The following is a 20,862-nucleotide window of genomic DNA, read 5'->3' on the forward strand; positions in this document are numbered from 1 at the left end:
TTTTACAACGACCATATTCCCAAAACAAATTCCCAGGTATAGCTAAAAAACAAGTTATTGGGGAGCTGGATAGAGCTATAAAGAGCTCTGCGTTATCATGTGTGGGCTTGCACTGCTCGGCTGCCTGGAGTGCATGGCGGCCGCTGATTGGATGATGGAGGTGGGCTTGGTAGTGGGCTGATCAAGTGGTGATGTAATGCCAGCTGGGAGTTTGTTCACGTCCACCGGCTCCCCATTGGAGATCATGTTGTATAGAGTACGTGCATTGTGGCACTCTAGTGTATTGCAAGCAGGATGGCTTGTTGCAACATTGTGCATTATGTAGAGCAAGGCCTGTAAAACACAGATGTTGTCTGTGTTCGTTGAACCTGAATGTTTCCTCCTATTTGTGTACATAGTTTTAATCATAATAATATAATATAATATCAAAGTCTTATATAGCGCACGTACATGTATCTACCAAACAAGGTACTCCAGGCCTGAATGTTTACTCCTACTTGTGTACATAGTTTTGTACCTGTTTTTTTTTTTAATTCATGCTCCTCAGACCGTACTCTCCAGCTTAATAGTGGGCTTGCAACTTTCTTTTTGTTTCAGTTCCACTGAAAACTAGAAAGCACTGCTCAAAATATTGTGTCCTAAACATTCTGTTTGAAAATTATAGATTATAGATACATAATTCCTACAGTTAACCCCTGCTCCAGAAACTTTGAACTCTGAGAGTACATGTAGTTCAGTGTATTTCTGTCTCTGTGCCAAACATGTTTGTCGGGGGGGGGGGGGGGCTTATAAAACAGGAATATGCACATTGAATGATTCTAAAAGGCCCTTTTATGTTTTGTAAAAATTCATGCCAGGCTTCAAATCATCAGTCATCAAAATTTTCAGTTAAAAAAAACATGACTGTTTTCCTTCAGTATTATCACTTAATTAATGTTGGTTTTACCCATAATACACTGAATGTGTGTTAGCACTGAATACTCAGTACTTTCCTGAGCTCTTTGGAAGAAAATCGCAGGTTTATTAATCGGATGGGATTTGAACCCACGACCTTTGCAATTCTAGAGCAGTGTGTCACCAACAAGACCACCAAGATTGCCCGGTAGCTAATATAGAGGCAGGTCGAATCTTATTAATTTTTTGGAATGTATACATCTTTAATTATGATATATGAATAATTGAGTTTATTTTATTGTCCTTTCTTCCGTAGGCCACATCTCGACACCAATGCAGCTACATTGTGAGGTTACAGGAGAATGAGTTCCTAGCGCAGGGCGGGGACCCCGAGTGGCTACGGGGGCTGTCGTTCATCCCGAACAAGCTCAGACGGCTCGCCACACTCATCAAACTACTTGTCCATCAACCATGGCTACTCACCAAAGAACACATAGAGGTATGTTCTAGTCTCGATATTATAAGCTATCACACAAGCGCTGTATTTTTCCGTATTCCACGAGTGCGCGTGTGATAACAAATTTATCTTCAAGCAAACTTGGCGTGCAGTTAGAACACACAAGACGCAGGGTGTGATATGGGCTGTGCAATATGGGTTTATATCACCCTCCTTGTTGCTACGGATCAACCAATCAGAAATCAAGGATTCAAGCCTACTTGAAGATAATATAAGTTATCACGCAAGCGCGAGTGGAATTCGGACAAATATATAGCGCTTCTGCGTCCCATATCCAACAAGGCCAAGCATTTGATGCAAATGCGCCACTTTTGAATTTACATATTACTTCTTGTTTAGAAGTGCAATACGCGGAATAGAACACACAATATGCAGGGTGCGATATAAGTTTATATTGCTATGTATTGACCAATCAGAATCAAGGAATCAAGGCTGCTTGAAGATAAAGAGTCATGCCGGAAATCTCAACGTGTTCTGGCATATATTTAATTGTCACCCAGGCAGAATTGAAATGGAATATCGGATTCGCAGCAGTTAGCCATGAGCTAAAAAAACATTGTTTGAATTTTTTTAAAGCAGAATTCATGAATTCATAATTGCTAGACCTAGATGCATACTTTACTTTTAATATGCCTCTAGCCAATTTGAATAAATGTGATAGCATTGTGATATGACGGTCATAACTCTTTTTTTTTTTTTTTACTTCATCCAGTAATTGCCATACATGTATGTTGGTTGTTTAATTGCTTGTTTTATAGGTGCCTGTGGATTTCTTCTTTTAACATTGAGTTGCATTGCTCAGGAAGTTGTTAACTTTTGGAGCTAATGTTTTACAAGGGCCCATAACAGTACCCTGAAAATAAATTTTACGAGCGTGGAATGATTACCCGCGCCCAATTTTAACATTGGTGCTTTAGGTACTTAAGCAGAAAATATTGCTTAAAAATTCCCTACTAAGTGAAAATGAGCAGGATACCAGTCACAAATTAAACACGAGACCTGGTATTTTGGCTGGTAACCTTAGACTGTTAAGCATAATTTGTATGTACTGAGCTACTGTTTGTGCTTTAAGAGTAGCTCTATGAAATGCGGCCACGTTTATGGTTTTCTGGCAGGCAACTTATTGATTTTGTTTTGATCTTCCCTACCAGGATTTACTGAAGGGACCGCACAGTTGGGCGCTATCAGAGCTAGTCCAAGCCATCGTTCTTACCACTCACTTCAGCTCCATGACCGGCATGGTCTTTGGGTGCGGCATCAACCCGGAGATTGACATGGAAGGAGGGCACACCTGTAGGCTGCCCTCTGTTGGCGAGGACCCGGGGAGCCCGTCCAACAACAACTACTCATCAGAAGTGAGTATTATACTAGATGACAATTAATGTTACAGGAACATTACAGAATTGGTAAGAAAAAACAATCGTCTAAGATCACAGATTTACACACAACTTACACGATCTAATGATAGTAGAAAACATCCCTTGAAATATATCTGGTTGAAATGTCATATTTGATGAGAAACAAAAAAAGCTTTTTTTTTTATTTGAAGTTTATCGCTCAGTGAGCGTTTTATTCTTCTTCTTTTTTGTAATTGATGTCATGCAAAATGGATTGACCATCAACAAATAACTTTATCCACATTTTTTTTTCTTTTCTCTTTCTTGAAGGAGATGGAAGGAGCCAGTAGTAATGTAGAGACGTTGATGCAGAAGCTACGGGAGCTGGAGGAGCAATCGGAGCCAGACGAGACCCAGGAGGAGAAGCTCAAGAAGTTTGAGAAAGTGGAGAAGCAGAACGTGGAATGTGAGTACATGAACAGTGATGGCTGTTGTCATCTAGGCCCACTTTCAAGGCTATGGCGAATTCTGCGCTTACTATCACCATTCTCCGCTTACGTGCAAGCGCCGAAGGGCGAATTTCTACGCTAGCTGTGTAACCGTAGATTGCCTAGTAACGTGAATTCATACTTTCTGTATAAATGTATATATACTAAGCGCCTTGAGTACCTTGGTGGTAGATACGTGCGCTACATGTATGTAAGACTTTTATATTATTAATATTATTGTCAGTTAATAATGAACTTCACACTTTTCTCTTCCCCCACTCCCCAGTGTCCCCACCAAGCGACGAGACTTGCCAAGACAGATCGGATCTCTCACATTACATCACAGAGCCAGACTTTAAGTACATGGACTTTGCCAAAAGGGGGGAGATCTCAACGATACCCACATTCAGAGCGCAGGTAGGTACAACGTCCGCTTTGCAGGTCTTTCTCCTCAGCCGCACCACGCATCTGGAACTCTCTTTACCTCTTTTAGATCAATTCTTTGTACCACAAAATTCAAATCTCTTCTCAAAAACTTATCTTATGTCACAGGTTTTTCATGGACTTATTTTGTTGTGTTTGTTTGTTATTTTTTTTTACTGTGCCTTGAACACCCTGCAGGGTGGATATGTGTCCTCAATACTGCTTGAGAAATCCGCCTTGCAAGGGTTCACAAATCTTAGTATTCTGGTGATTTGTATAACGTCTTTGGTAAAGTTTGTCATAGATTTATTATTATTAAAATTTAAAGGCACTGTACACGTTTGGTTATTACTCAAAATATATATTAGCATGTAATACTTACTTGGTATTGAGCAGCGGAGAGCTGTTGATAAGTATAAAACATTGTGCGAAACGAGTTTTTGAGAGAGAGGTAATTTCTCATCGAAATAATAAGACTTCTATCCAGAAGCCTTTTATTCCTATCTGAAAGCGCACTAATTTGTACAACAAGGGTGTTTTTGATTTCATCATTTTCTCATCAACTTCGACTACCAATTGAGCCCAATTGTTCCATAGGCTTGTTATTTTATGCATATGTTAGGATACACCAAGTGAGAAGACTGGTCTTTAATAGATGTTAAAATTTGCATCGGGGATAAAGAATATTAATTGTTGGTTTTTACCCATATACACCGATGTATGTAGCACTGTATACTCAGTACTTTTTCGCGAGTCCTGTGAAAAATACTGGTGGGTCAGTGTCTTGAACACACATGTGTATCAAGTCAGGAAGATCATTCAGAAAACTTCAGAACAACAGTTCAATTGCAGGTGTGTCATCTCTCAGGTCTAAAAATGTATCGTTGTGGTTTCTTGCAGGATTACACCTGGGAAGACCAAGGTTTCTCGTTACTGAATCGTTACTACCCTGACATTGCGCCGATGTTGGATGACAAGTTTAGATTAGCGTACAACCTGACATACAATACGTAAGTATACAGTTGGGTGACCGCCCAAGTAGAGCCTGTTCAAGATTTCGCTTAAGACCCATCTCCTTAGAATGTGACTTAAAACATTTTCCCACATCATCTGGGGAATTTCGTCAAGCTTTGTTTTGTATAAAGTGGGTATTTTTTTTTTTTTTGAGTAGCTGATGACAACAATTTAGACACAGCTTAGAGCGAACAGCATGGAATGGTTGTGTTATTTGGTACCTAGGCTTCCAGCTAGCATTCCAAAGTCTGTCCCACATTGTGGATGGGGTTATTGTAACATCAAACATCCCTGGAATTTCACGGAGGCCATGGTCTCCGTTGCCCTGGTCTTGGCCTCGGTGCCCCTTCAAGATTTTCCAATGGAAGTGCCCTTTTTATGATAAAAGTAGCTTTGCCCTCTCACAGATGACATTCCAGGCCTGGTCAAACAAACATAACCCCTTCGGTTCTGGTTTTTTTTTAGGTTTTTTTTATAAAGTGCAAGGTTACCAAGGCATTTTCTCCTTGGTAAAGGGCACCCTATGAAGAAATTGTTAATTCTAATTAGTGTTTTAAGGGCACCAAGGCAATAATCAGGGGACATGGAGGCAATCGCCTCAGTTGCCTCCGTGAAGTATCAGACATAAGATATCAAGGATTCCCAAAGCTTACTCTCCTTTCGTTTTCTTCCGTCCCTCCTCTCGTCCCCCGACCCACCAGTATGGGCCAGAAGGAGCAGGTGAATACGTCGTTGCTGAGGCGTGCCATCTGGAACTACATCCACTCGCTGTACGGCATCCGCCACGATGACTACGACTACGGCGGTGTCAACTCGCTGATGGACCGCGCCCTCAAGACGTATATTAAGACCGTCTGCTGCTACCCGGAGAAGGTCACCATGAAGGATTACGAATCATTCTGGAGGGATTTCAAACACTCGGAAAAGGTACGTCTTCATTAAAGGAAGTTAAAAACAGCATTCCTCTGTTCTTGACTGACTTATATGAAAGGTTATATGAAAGCCAAGCTAGCAGTATTTGGTGCAAAGTTTTGGCTGGTGAATTATGAAGTGTAGTCTTCTCTACAGCCTGCCTTCTTCTCTCATGACAATGTAGGCGCTTGTAAGCCTGATGAAGCTGGAGGCTAAGGGGTAGACTTTTGTGTAGTCTCCTCTAAAGCCTGCCTTCTCCACACCAACCAATAAGTATTTACACTCTGTGCTCATTACAATGAATGGGCTTATCAACCTGATGGAGCTGGAGGCTAAGGGGTAACTATTTGTGTCGTCTCCTACCAACCAATAACTAGTTAAACTCTGGGCTCGTTACAAGGGCCAAGGGTCAGGCCTGCCTTCTCTTTTCAACAACCAGTAACTTCTCTTTATTGATTCCCCATTACAGGTGCATGTGAACCTGATGGTAATGGAAGCCAAGATGCAAGCGTGTCTTCTCTACAGTCTTCGAGGCATCATGTGGCTCTACACAACATGACGATGCTAGCCTTATAGGAGTAGCATTGTAAACGCCACCTTGAGAGAGAGAGGAGTTTCCATGCTCCGTGAAAATGAAAACTGCCTCTCCGCATCCAGAGGAGGGAACGGAGAGATGGAGTACGAAAAAAACAAAAATGCTCTAAAAAAAAGAAAATTAAAAAAAGAAAAAAGATAGCAATACTGTGTTCAATAGTTCAATGTTCACGAGGTGCTCTGGTGATTCGACGGCTGCTTCACAATGGCATGAGTTTAGAAGAGAGAAAAACCTAACAGGTATGAAACGTATGGCGGGGATGATTTAAGGGGAAGGGCGACCAGGTCGTCATCGTAACAGATTCTTTACTCTGAACGGCACCCCTCAGGTTGTCCCCTCCATACCTCCTGAAGCCTAGCATTGAAAATGAGGGCGGTTTTAAACCGAGGTTTTTAGCGATAACATGTAGAGGGTTTGCGGAGTCTGCGGTTGTGGTACTTTGCCAGGACTAGGAGTTTTGAACACTTGCATCTCTTGTTGTCAGTGAGTAACATTTTTGTCTTTACGGAATCCTAATGCTTATAAAGCTGTAAGGCAGATAATACTGCTTGACAAAATTTGTTTCAAAGCAGTGAAAAAGCAATTGGGAACCAGTCTGGGGTAATGTTTATTACATGGTGTTGGGACTGGTAACTGGTTGCTAGATTCTGCTTAGCAAAGTGTGCAGAGACAGCTTTATGAAATGGGTTTCATTGTTTGAAGTGGGTATAATGGACCAAACTGCAGACTCTGATTGCACTATGCACACTTCAGTCTGTTACCAGTGAAAAGGGAACACCCCTGCCGTGCATGCACGTCACAAACAATGATAAATTTGCTGTTCCGATGTAGCGTATCTCACTGTACTAGGTCCCTATGCTCTTATATAAATAACTACCCAAAAAGTAAAACTAGTGCATTTGTCACCACAAAGTACGCAGAGTGCTCTGTTAATTGCATGAAGGGCTCCCTCATAAGGTTGTGCATAGCGCAGATCCGCAAACCCATCTACATATGTGCGTGTGTGACTAATCTCTCCTGTTAAGCATACGTTGTAGTGTAACGCTGACTATTATACTATATTATGCGTGTGCTCTGGTCGTTGCGATTCCTTGGTACGGTCAAACCGGTGGGAGTCGCATGTTGTACACCAGTGTTATATTTGTTTTTAAAGTACAGTGGCACTATAATAATTAATGATAAGAAGTTAATCCAAAAAAACAGTTAAATATTATGGTTGTCTGTTTTAGATTTTAGCAACTTGAACCCCTTTCGAACCCCTTTCGATGTTACCGTTGTGGTATATCTGTACTTGAGAAAACACAGTAACAGCTTACTTGGATGTAGTAGTTCAACGCTAAACCGTAGCAAGGTCTGGGGTCAGTTTCACAAAGAGCTAAGATTGATCTTAACTGCGAAAAGAAGCACATGATGCATTTGAGTAGGACGCCCTCGCCCTAGAGGCTGTTCATTGGCCAATCTTGTGTGCCTGGCGTACAAATCTGTACAATTGTTTCTTCATTGTTGTACCTATAAGATGGCGGCTGTTCGATGTCAATGCATAAAGGTCCATCAATCTTAACTGCTAAGCAGAGTGTTACGTCACAATACAAATCATTATAGTTGTGTCGACAACTCATCTTAAGACGAGTCTTTGTGCTTTGTAAAATCGACCCCTGAGACCCATGCTTATCCATAAATAGGTTAAGTTTGATTCTGCACAGCCTGATAAGTTAAGCACTGCTTAAACCAAACCATGCTTAGCATGAAGCTAGGCCTAGGCAGGAAAGAAATGGTCTCTGGGATAGCCTAGCCAATCTCAATTTTGCTAAGCAGAATTAAAGGTTGGATTTCATGGAGCTGCTTTAGCACAATAATTAGCTTAGCTCAAAACAATTGTGCTTGGCAGATTAAGGCTACCAGCCAAATAACATATCACACGTACTGTCTGTGACTGGTTTCCTGCGACTAGTTTTGCTTAACAGAACATTGTTAAGCAAAACTATGATGGGTTCAAGATTGGGTTTTTTTTTTCTTCAAGAAAGGAGTGTTGAATAGTCCCAAACAAGAAAAGAATTAGATAAATTTATTAAATTAACCTGTTCATGTGTACATTTGAAAAAATTATAACCGTTAATTACCTATATTTATTATATCAGCATTAAAGTAAAAACTGCTCCTGTTTTTGTGTGAGCATGTTGAGTATATTCGTTATCACAGTGCCATTGTTATGTGTGTAAAACAATATCAGATCAAGTTAAAAGAGTGGGTTTTTAGTATGGTTTGTTTGGGTTTTTTTCCCCCACAAAATTCAATTTTGCTTTTTTTTTCATGGACCTTTAAGTTGAAATTGGTTTTCAAAGCGTCACATCAGGCAGTGTCTGAAATTGGCTGGTTTTGGTTGTTGCCAATTCCAGATGATGGTTTTATCCTCTCTTTTAAAAGTTGATTCAACACAAGTTGTATACCTTGTTTTGAGTTGAAAAACAAAACCTTTGCCAACATGATCAGTGCTTAACCTACAAATCATCTACTGATTATCACGTTTTTAGATGATGTTAAATTTTTTCTTGGTGCTGAAAGTGAATTTTTTTCTCCTTTTTTTGTATGACAGTTGACAACTATTCTGATCAAAATGGAAATAGAGAAGGTCGTTTGTATATATTTAAAAATTACATAATGTATAGAACACATTGTTATGCATGATTTCTGTTGAATTGGGGAAGTCCAGAATATATCCACTTAGACCATAGTTTGTTTTTTCCCCTAAGAAGCAAATCTTCAACCTCTCAGTTTCCTCTGTCAAAATTGGTACCCATTCCTTCATTCTGAATCCTGTGCCCAGTTGTATAGAGCTGCCAAGCACAGAAAAAAAGTAGCTAAGCACAACATAATTTTGCTCACCAGAATAAGGTTACCAGCCAACCTACCATGTCACATGTACAATTTGTGATTGGTATCCTGCTCAGTTGTGCTTAGAAGAAAATTGTTAAGCAATATTTTCTGCTGAAGTATAAAAGCAGCTCTATGAAATTGGGCCTTGTAAAACCATCAGAACCCGGCTTTCAGCTATACAAAACTAGCTAAGCGAAACAAAATATTACTTCAGGTTACCGGCCAAAATACCATGTCGCCTGTACCAATTGTGACTGGTATCCTGTGTACATTTGCTACGAAGAAAATTGTTGAGAAATATTGTCAAGTTCAGCAGTTCCATGAAATGGAGCCCAGGCAACGAAGACTGGAATGTAATGTTCAGTAATATTGGACACGAAGAATGGTATATTTTTTCCCATACCCATAAAAACGACATATTTGGTAGAATTTTACATAGGTTGTATAATAATATGTGTGCTGGTTTGATAGTCACACATTTGCTGTTCGTTCACATTTTACTTGGACCTCGGCATTCTAAATGTAAAAAATTAAGACAAAAAAGGTTACTAATTGTTAAAAGTGTTCCCAATTAAACATTATAAGATACCGTATAACTTGTATTTATCAACCCTAAATGATTGCAATACCAAAGATACATTAACTCATGAAGTGGAGTGGTTTATTACATAAGAAAGATAAATCTGCTGTTTTTTTGTTTTTTTTCGTTTAATTTATTTTGCTTTGTTTACACTTACCAATGTACATGTACCAAAGCTGTGTTGGTTTTTCCCCCCACTGTGTGGCAGGGGATTTGGTTTATTTTATGTCCGTACTTGATGACTGTACATTTGTAAGGAGTAGTATCCCTACAGGTTGAGTACAACGAGATGTTGAATTGTTGATAGCTGTTGGAAATTGAATGGAAATACTTTTTGGATTGGGAAGGCACGACTGCGTTCTTTCCTCCAAAATCTTTTATCAAAACTGAATCACTATCGACACTTTCATGAAGTAGTTTCATGTCCATGCTAGTTCTTAATTTTTTTTTTGCGGAGACCTCTTGTAAATGATGTAGCAAGCAATTATTGACTAGAACTCCACCATCTTTAAAGCATCACCTTTCTGCTGTTTTACATTTCCAACAAAGTTCTTTGCAGTTCTGACAAACTGTCGAGTAAGCTGTTGTACCAACAGTCTCTCTCGGTTTGTCAAATCTGCGACAACTATTTATATTGCCCATTTTTGGAGTGACTAGACCCTAAGACTGAACATTAGAGCCGCTTGCCAACTGTCTACAGAAAAATGTACAATGCACATGCTTAATACTTAAACATTGTCTCGCAAACTAAACAACCTGGGTTATTTTCCTTTTCGTTTTGTATGTTGACTTTTATATAAATATATATATATTGTTTTGGGTTTTTTACAAGACGTGAGTCCGATGATAATGAGGTCAGGTTTGAACGAGATTTCCATCTCAGAAGAAAATGGTGAAAAAGTTGCATTTAACATGCGTTATATTTTATTGAATCTCTAAATCTACATGAGATACATGAATGGCAGGACATGTTTTTTTTGTTCGTTTTTATAGAAGTTGTTTTTTATTGCCGGATGTGTTTTTGTGTTCCCTTGGTTTTTTTTTTTTTTTACACGTTTAAATCTATTTGGCTTGAAACATTCAAACTAGATTGAGGTCAATCAGTATTTGCACTGTACTGTGTTTTGAATATTTGTATTCATCTGAGTTGCACTTGAGAAGTCGGGATGCCTTGATTTTGGTTTCCCAATTTTTCTTGAAATTAAACATTTTTTGGGGCGATAGAAAAGCAGTCAGTTGATGGAAGTGATGTATTGGGTAGAAAAAAAGGAAAAAACCTTAAGTTTTGAGGTTTCTTTTGATTTTTCGTTGACTTATAGGGTGCGTTGGTTTAGCTTCCTTGGGTCGACCCCGGTCTGCCCCGGTAGGTTCGAATAGCTTTGACGGGGCTCACCTGGTCAGCCCCCAGTGCCCTGCTTGTGGAGTGGGTCACTTTGGGGTGACCTGAGGTGCATGCCGTCACCGCGAGAGGGCGAGTGTGATGGTTCGTTTAGCTCTTGTCAGGGGCTCACCCAGGAGAGCACCGCGGGGTAGACCCAGGGAAGCTAAGCGAACGCGCCCATTAAGCTAATCTCATGGTTCTTGTTTTTCAATTCTGGTGTATATATTCATTGTTGAGTTTATTTTCATTGCTAACCTGCCAAAGTAGGTGGATGATTGGTGACTGACACATTAATATACACATTCAGTACACACTACTTTGCGAACACGTGTGCACATTTTTCAGCACATCCATGTACCCCACATTTGGGCACATTCATGGGGCACCTTCATAAAAAACACACATGTGCAATTGTTCCACATTTGTGATGAAAGTGTTCCACATTTGACTTCTAAATGTATCAGTGATACATTCGTGAACTTTCAGTGTTTGCATTTATGACACATGAGTACAAACACTTGGGTCACATCTTGTGTTCACATACGCATCGCCATAATTTGGTTGCACATGTTTGCCTTCATTTTTAACGCAGGTGTAAACACATTAATGACACATGAATGTGCACATAAGGAACACATTTGTGTTGACCCATGATTGCATTTGTAGGTGTACTGATAACATGTACAGAATGTGTCGTCGTATGCGAATACATTAAAGGCAGTGGATACTATTGGTAATTACTCAAAATAATTATTCGCATGAAACCTTTCTTGGTGACAAGTAATGGGGAGAGGTTGGTGGTATAAACCATTGTGAGAAACAGCTCCCTCTGAAGTGCCATAGTTTTGGAGAAAGAAGTAATTTTCCACGAATTTGATTTCGAGACCTCAAGTTTAGAACTTGAGGTCTCGAAATCAACCATCTAAACGCACACAACTTCGTGTGACAAGGGTGTTTTCTTCTTTCATTATTATCTCGCAACTTTGATGACCAATTTAGTTCAAATTTTCACAGTTTGTTATTTTATTCATATGTTGAGATACACCAACTGTGAAGGCTAGTCTTTGACAATTACCAATAGTGTCCACTGCCTTTAATTAGATTGAGAAAGAACATTTCTATGATAATTTTTCCTACCTCACAATAATTCATAAGGCCAGTTTTGTTGATTATAAACAAGACACAGAACTTAAGCACATCTTCAACTGATTGTGAATGTTTGCTTTTGAATATCATTGAACAGAGTATCTAGTGGGATACATGTATATTATAATGTTCATACAACTTAATAATTTCTCGCATAAGTATGTTATGTTCTTCTGTCATTTGCATCATTTGATCTGATCTTATCATTTGTAAGTGTAGAAGTCTAAATGAATACAGCCGTTGATTTCACTAAACTCTTCCTAACTTAATTCATCTCAGGACTAAGAACGAGTAAAGTTCCGTATCCAAAGATGTCGGACGCATTGAACCCAAGGAGGGGTTAGGAGGAGTAAACTCGTCCTTACTCGAGATAGGATTAATCCGAGGGTTTTTTGAAATCGGCTGCAGAAAACACAAACGCTTTGTAACTAAACAATTAACTAAATTATTCTCTATTAAACAGAACCCAAAACTGTGAAGCATACAAATTTTGCTTACGGGTGTAAAAAGTCTGCTTAGCAGAAACAGGTTACCATTTAAAATGCTGTATAAAGATGTTTTGCACTATTTATGACTGGTTCTCTGTTTGCTAAGCAACTTCATCTGTTTAAGCAAAATTTTCTGCTTACCATCCATTAAGCCAGTATTCCTTCTATGTTTTGCATAGGTCATTTGCATAACAACCATTGACCCCTATGGAGTTTATACTATTGTATTTAATTACAATTGCTTAGGTGATTATCGATGATTGGTTGCAGCTGTTAATTTTTTTCTCATAATGCTTGTTGAGTTTGTCTTTATAATTCCTGTGTACTGCCATGCATTGTGGATGAAACAATAAAATGAAGAATAAAATAAAAACATTTTATGGTATGATTTATTTTGTTTTATAATTTTTTTTTATATGTAGCATGGTTTTTATGGTAGATGGAAATATACATCCGGGATAAAGCATATTAATGTCAACATATTTGAAATAGAATAAAGAATAATGGACGTTGCAGTAAGCTGCAATCTTGGCAAACTTTTCTGCTTAGCAGCTCTGTGATATTCGGCCCTTGATAGGCAAGATGGGCTGGGGGCACTGTTGCATAATCTAGTATGCCTAATTAACTTATCAGACCTGGAAATCTTTACCAAAGAAATCAGTAAGAGACCTTTCTTTTGCAACATTAAGTTCTGTTAAGCAAACTTTTCTGCTTAGCAGCTTTTGTGATATTGGGCCATGGAGAGGCGAGATGGGTTGGGGTGCTGTTGCATAATGAAGCAATTAGCTAATCCTGTTTGAAATATCTACCAAAGAAAACAGTGATAGACCTAGCTTGCTTTCGCAACATCAAATTCTGTCAAGCGAGTGTTTCTGCTTAGCAGCACTGAGCTCTGGTATATTGGGCATTTTAGAAGCATGAAGGGTTGGGGCAATGTTGCATTACTGAGTGAACAGCTAGAAACTCGATTGAAATCTTTACCAAAGAAAAAAGTAAGACCTTTCTTTAGCAACATCAAATTCTGTTAAGCAAACTTTTTTGCTAAGCAGCTCTGTGCCATTGTTCACTAGAAAGCGAGATGGGTTGGGGGCACTGTTGCATAATCAAGTAATAATTAGCTTATCCTGGAAATCTTTACCTACCAAAGAAAATAGTAACAGACTTTTTTTTTGCAACATCGAAACCTGCTAAGCAAGTAAACTTTTCTGCTTAGCAGCTCTGTGATTGGGCACTGGAGAAGCAAGATGGGTTTGGGCGTTGTGCTCCTAGAAACCTTAACAAATGAAAATAGAAATATACCTTTCTTTTGCAACATCAAAATCCCATATAAATAAGCATATTTTCTGCTTTTAGCAGCTCTGATATTTGGCCCTGATGATATTTGGCCCTGATGCATCGAAGGGTGGGGCGCTTTTGCATATTCATGTCACCACCTGGAAATATTTTCCACAGAAAATAAAACTTTTCTTTGCAAATATCGATATTCATTGAGACATTTTCGCTGCTTGGGAACAATATTATTGTTCCACTTTTTATTTAATCAAAAATGATTTGAGAAGACATGGAAGTTGGATGTAGTTTTTTGAGTAGACGATATTTTTGTATGGCGGTTTTGTGAATGGACTTCGAGTGTCGTCACGCAAGACGTGAACACGCGCCTGCGCCCTGAGGCCAAGGTATTGTACAAGATGGCGACTGAATCATTACAAAAAGTGGAAAGGTGAGAAAATATTTCTTGAAAATTTGTAGATATTTTTAGCAGTTTATATTGCATGAAAACATGTTAAACTCGGACTTGCTGTATTCAAGCTGCAATTGTGACATGTTTTATCCATAAAAGTTGGTTACAAAAGTAGAAAACTTCCAATTTCTGACACATTCTCCATGTTCTTCTCCGCAAGCATGGCTGCATCATGGCGGAAAAGTAGAGGGAATAGTGTTGAAAAATTGAATTGAATGTGATGAGCATATGAGAAGTATTCCCGTGTCGATAAAAATAAGAGGAGTTGAATCCCTAAGAAAGTAGCAGTCATTATGGAAATTCGGGGTGAAAATAGTTTAAAAGCTTCTTAATGTTGTTTAGGGGTGGTGATTGGTGGGCGTGGAAGTGGGGGGGCGGGGTTCCCTTAAGTTAGTGGTGTTACCTTAATAATCAGATGCCTTTTTCTTTGGGGGGGGGGGGTTTAAAACCAGTGGCAAAATACATCATTTGGCTGAAAATTAAATATTGCTTTTGATATCAGCGAGTGAAATTGGGATTACTTTCCGCATATACATATTTATTTTGTTCTTAATATTTGTTATATTTTCCAAAGTTTATCTTTTCTGTTTTTAAATGTTTGTTAAAGATTCTATTCCTATTTTAAGATTGGATTGATAGGCTTTCGAGTCACAGTGGTTAGGTTCAGTTTTATTAATCCTGGCCATCTTAGAATGGGTTGTCCTGTCTGTTTTTATAATTGTCTTGCTTGATTGCCAGTGCTCTGTCTCATTCAATCATTGGTTTACAATTGTTCTAGGCGTTATAAGTTTACACTCATTGTTTCTTATACTGTTATATTTCTTTAGTACGGTAATATTGTATCTTGTACTGTTTGTTGAAATCTTGGCCGAATAAATAATAATAATAATAATAATAACCACGTTTTCACTCATTTTTACAAAAAGGGATATATCAATCAGGTAAATTAGATACTATATTATTTTATTTCGAATGAAAAAGTGGTGGCGCCATACGGAAACTTTTCCTGAAATTGTTGTGGCTGGGTATATAATTGTTTGTTTTATTTTTCTTAAAAGGTTAAGCAGGCTTGTGTTTTTTTTTTTTTTTAACCTTTCAATTGTTTAAATTGTCACATTTTTGAGAGTCTGGAGAATTTGGGGAAAAGTTTCCGCATGGCGCCACCACTTTTTCATTCGAAATGAAATAATATAGTATCTAATTTACCTCAATGAGATATCCCTTTTTGTAAAAATGGGTGAAAAAATGGTGGCGCCATACGGAAAGTTATCCGAATTTGGAGTGGCCATGTCCACACAAGAGGAATTATCCCTAGGCAAAATGTTTTATATATCAAGCACTGCGTGCCATTAATTGTAAAGGCACTGGACACTATTGGTAAATGTCAAAGACCAGTCTTCTCTGGTTGTCGAAGTTGCGAGATAATAATGAAAGAAAATACACCCTTGTCATACGAAGTTGTGTGCTTTCAGATGCTTGATTTCTAGACCTAAACATCTAATTCTGAGGTCTTAAAATCAAGTTCGTGGAAAACTACTTCTTTCTCGAAAACTATGTTACTTCAGATAGAGGGGGCCATTTCGCATAATGTTTTATACTATCAACAGCTCTCCATAACTCTCTACCAAGTAAGGTTTTGTGCTAATAGTTATTTTGAGTACCGGTAATTACCATAGTGTCCATTGCCTTTAAGAGTGACTTCCAAACGTATTCCTTCAACTTATTTGAACAATTTTTTTTTCAATCTGGGGGCTGGGCGAGGGGGTGCGGGGGGTTGTGAGACTTTGCTTGCATCAGGTTGGGGTGGCTGTTTTAGGAGGGGAACGGTGGCTAAAACTAAGAAGGCAAGGGTGTTCTTCTGCTGTTGAAAATAATGAAGGTGTACTGTTGAGTGTAACCAAGGCTTTGTATTTAGGCAGTTTTTTTTTTCAGTGATTGGTTTACGTAGTAATTGATTTAAAATTTCTCTAATTATCTAAGCTCTTAAGGGTGTGGCAACACCCCCCTGACTTTGTCCCTCCGAATGAATGGCCAATGTTTACTATCACACCAGTCAAGATATAATTTGAAAAAATCGTGTGAACAAATAATCTATGGGAATTGTTGATTGTGATTGTATGATTTTTGGCTTTAGGCAAAGTACAGGGTGAAAGCCTAGTTGTCTGGTTTGATCACCCAACTCTACTTTTTCCCCCTTTTTTTTCAATATATGTAAAAGCTATGCAATAAAATTGTCCATTTACGAAAGAATTACTTTTTTTCTCTTTGTGCTCAGATGTGGTAAAACATCATCCATCGGCTTCAATTCTTGTCTGACATCTTGTCTGAGAAACATAAGATGATTATGGAGGAAAGGACGACCTCAAAGAATGGACTGCTGCAGTCTTAACTGTCATATACTTTGACATGTTGAAAGACACAAAATCTTCACTCTTTGATTCCTAAAGGAATGTACTGACTATGCACTCTTAAGTTGTCATAGTTTCGACTGGATGAAACACACAAGATAACCCACTCTAAGGTAGGTCCATGAAATATGTAGAACAATTAATTTACAGAGCCAAACAACAGTGCGTTTTCAATTTGGACATCTCCATGTAGACTCCAACCGCAAGATGTTTTGGAAACGGCACTATTATTATTATTATTATTAAAAACATTCAAACTTGGCAGAGGCTGAATTGCGTTTAAAATACATACAGAGCATAAGAAAATATGTATACTATTTCTTTTTAATACAGAAAAACAATGAGAAATATAAAAATATGTATTTAAACACAATTTCAATATGCAAAATATCCAAAGACTAAAATACACAAAATGTCCACTGGGAAGGCATAACATACTTCTTGCTTCATTTATACTCTGATAAGTGCTTCTAATAATTTATTATCTTTTTAAAGTGTCCTGTAAATTATCCTTGGAAATGTTAATATTAAGGATGACAAATAATGCTTGCTCAACCAATCAAATAACTACAAATCATATTGACAAAGATATTTGAGCGAGTGTGGTGTATAAAGGGAAATATATGTTGCCCCTCGCCAACATTGGGTCAATGACTGCAGTGCCTGTCTGTTCCCTTTCCCAACAATGGACCGTTCCGGCTTTCCACTAAGCTCCGCCCACCGCGCACATGAGAAAGACACGTGTATGGACACTCCTAATGACATTCTGCACGTTCTGCCGCGCCTGCCAAATATATACGCGCACGCATGACCGAGTTTGTCCGACCACAATCATTGCTGTGATTGGTCAAATGGGTGAACGCGCACAGTTTGATTAATAGGCCGGATCGGTCCATTACAAGAAGAAGGATAGTCATTGCACTGTCACCAAACAAAATATTATCAACTGTACTCAAAACTTAAAGGCAGTGTACACTATTGGTAATTACTCAAAATAATTATTATCCTAAAACCGTTCTTGATTACGAGTAATGGGGAGAGGTTGATAGTATAACACATTGTGAGAAACAGCTCCCTCTGAAGTGAGGTAGTTTTTGAGAAAGAAGAAATTTGATTTCGAGACGAATTTGATTTTGAGACCTCAGATTTAGAATTTGAGGTCTCGAAATCAAGCATCTGAGAGCACACAACTTCGTGTGACAGAAGGGTGGTTTTTCTTTCATTAATATCTCGCAATTTCGACGACCGATTGAGCTCAAATTTTCACAGGTTGGTTATTTTATGCATATGTTGAGATACACCAAGTGAGAAGACTGGTCTTTGACAATTACCAATAGTGTCCACTGTCTTTAAAGCAAACTAAATTAAGAACACAATCCCAGTCAGCTGCAATGTACACGAATTTGATTTCGAGACCTCAGATTTAGAATTTGAGGTCTCGAAATCAAGCATCTGAAAGCTCACAACTTCGTGTGACCATGATGCGACAACTTGACAAGGGTGTTTTTTTCTTTCATTAATATCTCGCAACTTCGACGACCGAATATGCATATGTTGAGATACACCAACTGTGAAGACTGGTCTTTGACAATTACCAATAGTGTCCAGTGTCTTTAAGAAGTTTTTAACTTGAAACCATTGTGATACAATGATCTCAAGTAGCTCAGTCCCATATCTGTTACCTGAAGAATCACATGTAGTTGACAATAGTCATAATTTGCGTATCTGTTTTATTTAGTGAACCTGATGAGCTATTGGGAGAAAGCAACTTCACTTCTCATTGATGTTAAAAGGATTGAGTTTATATCAACACTATACCAGGCCAGTGATTGACTAGATCATGGGACTGGAGGCCCTGTATGATGTCATCAAAGACCTTCCTAATGCGACATCAATCTTTATTATGAATCTGAGCAGGTGAGTTCACAATCTAATGCATGTTATGTATGTATTCCATGGAGACATACCAGCAAATATATATTTCAAGAATTGTTAAGGTCAGGCAAATCTTTTTTGATGTGGACAGACAAAAATTGTTTGTACCAAGAAAAGTCTCAAATGGATGATTCCCATTTCATGTGATGATTATACAAGCTCAGGACTTCAGATCCCTTTTGTTTCTTGGTATTTTTAATAAAATAAGGAAACTCAGTAGCTGGTAAAACTTGAATAAATATCAAATTCTTGCATGCATTTTAACAAAAATGTTGTTTCCTTCAGTCTTCCTAATAAGTCCTCAGACGATCTTGGAACCAAGTCAGATGATTGCTTAATCATTTTGTTTCATTACAACAGAGGGTCAAAATACAACAATTTTAATACTCTCTCAAAAGCTTTAGTGCAACAGTTTTTTGTAACCTGCTGCTCATATTAGGAGAAAATCAGAATATATGCAACTATAACATTTGTTGCAGTAGTACAAAACAAACATTTAATTCCTTCTTTGAGAGAATTGAGTACTGCATTTAAAAAAAAACAGTATACTGTTTAATAATTTGAGTTAAACAAAGCAAAAGTAACTATAGTAGCATTTGAAGCTATGACCTCTGGGTTAACATACCAGCGCTTTACCAACTGAACTATCTAGCCCTATGTTGGAAGACTCTATTTTTGTTAAATTTGTTTGTTATTGTGCAAGTTTGTCAATTAACATGTTTATTACAGCCAGTGTTCTACCATCTGGGTAATGGGTGAGTTTTTGTTAGGACTTGTTTAAGATGGAGGACACAAATTATATTGCAAAACTTTTGCTTAGTCCACTATGAGGTAAATTGACAGTGCTCTGCTTACTATTAGCTGCTGACTTAAGTCGTTTCACAGAACATTTGACTTCCATGAGTTGCTGTCTAATAAGTACTGAAGCTATAAAAAAATGTATAGGCCTATTTGATACCTGTGTAGAACTTAGATCAATCTTAGCTGAACTAAAAGTATCAAGACTCATTGATCCAAGTTGAGGCCAGCTTATTTGAATTGAATATTTTAGCAATTGGAACGATTTTAGGCATCATGGCTTAATCTATGATTTACCTGCGTCCCTCATAACTTTTTTTTTCTTCGTTTTCACCCTTTTGAGCCATATTGTAACGTAACAGGATACATGACTAATTACTAGGCATATGAGTGTCGAGTTAACTGAGTATTTGAGTACCATTGGTTGGTAAACAAGTTTGTACAGAGAACTGATAGAGTTGAGGATGGATTATGACACTGTGTACTCTCAATTAGTTTAGCATCCAAAGAAAACAGCCATGTTTTTCTGTAGACCTAGACAGACATAAAGTTTAAATGATGATTCATAAATACCACAGACAGTTTCTCTACTCCTATTGGTGGAGAGCGCGGGGGTGTTTAAACGGTTGATAATGACCAGCTGGAGCTGTTTATCACCGGCTGGCTTCCGCGTGTCGGGCGCACAAGATTATCACCTGGAACGCAATTCATAGCTATTAGTAACAGTGCGTAGGCTATTTCTATTTCTAAGCGCGCGCGTGTACACACAACCCATGCGCAACAGACTCTTCACAAAGTTTCTGAAAAAAATATTTCAACTGTCAAAATGTCTATAATTGTATTTTTTTAACATTTTTTAACAAAAGAGCATTTATGAATGGGAATAAAAGAGTAGTGACTCGTTCCTAAACGTCCGTTTAAAACCTTGCAGGGTCGTTTCCGTGCGATAAATGCCTTCGGCTCGGGCTTTTATAACACGGCAAGGACCCTGCTGGTTTTAAACGACCGTGTAAGAACTCGTTACTACCTTTTTATTCCCTTACTTGTATGCTCCACAACCAAAATTTCATGTTTTGAGGCGAAAGCAGTTAAAGTCAAACTAGTTTTGTTTGAAAAAATATTCCAAAATAAGAGGTGTTCCCCTAAAGCCTAAACACCCATAAAGCTGACTTCTTCATCCAAACCGAACTTGACAAGATAATTAATTCATGATTATTGGTTGAACACAACTGAACCTACGAGAGAGGATTTTAACCAATGACTTCCGGATTAACATGGTGGTGCTCAACCAACTGAGCTATCTAGCCCTTTTTTGGTGATCTCCTTATTTT

At 38.3% G+C, this 20,862-nt stretch overlaps 1 protein-coding gene across 2 annotated transcripts in view; it reads left to right on the plus strand.

The window, feature by feature from the left end:
• LOC139946838 (sestrin-1-like) overlaps positions 1-13,010 on the plus strand; it is a 50,427-nt gene extending 37,417 nt beyond the window's left edge. For both annotated transcript variants that reach the window (XM_071944564.1, XM_071944565.1), the window contains 7 exons: positions 1,211-1,393; positions 2,563-2,766; positions 3,079-3,214; positions 3,523-3,653; positions 4,560-4,669; positions 5,375-5,600; positions 6,055-13,010. In XM_071944564.1, the coding sequence (XP_071800665.1) occupies positions 1,211-1,393; positions 2,563-2,766; positions 3,079-3,214; positions 3,523-3,653; positions 4,560-4,669; positions 5,375-5,600; positions 6,055-6,144 (1,080 nt within the window). In that variant the 3' untranslated portion in view covers positions 6,145-13,010. The remainder of the gene's footprint in view (positions 1-1,210; positions 1,394-2,562; positions 2,767-3,078; positions 3,215-3,522; positions 3,654-4,559; positions 4,670-5,374; positions 5,601-6,054) is intronic.
• Positions 13,011-20,862: the final 7,852 nt, after the last annotated feature.

This window comes from Asterias amurensis, chromosome 14 (assembly GCF_032118995.1).
Source record: "Asterias amurensis chromosome 14, ASM3211899v1".
NCBI classification, from domain to species: domain Eukaryota; kingdom Metazoa; phylum Echinodermata; class Asteroidea; order Forcipulatida; family Asteriidae; genus Asterias; species Asterias amurensis.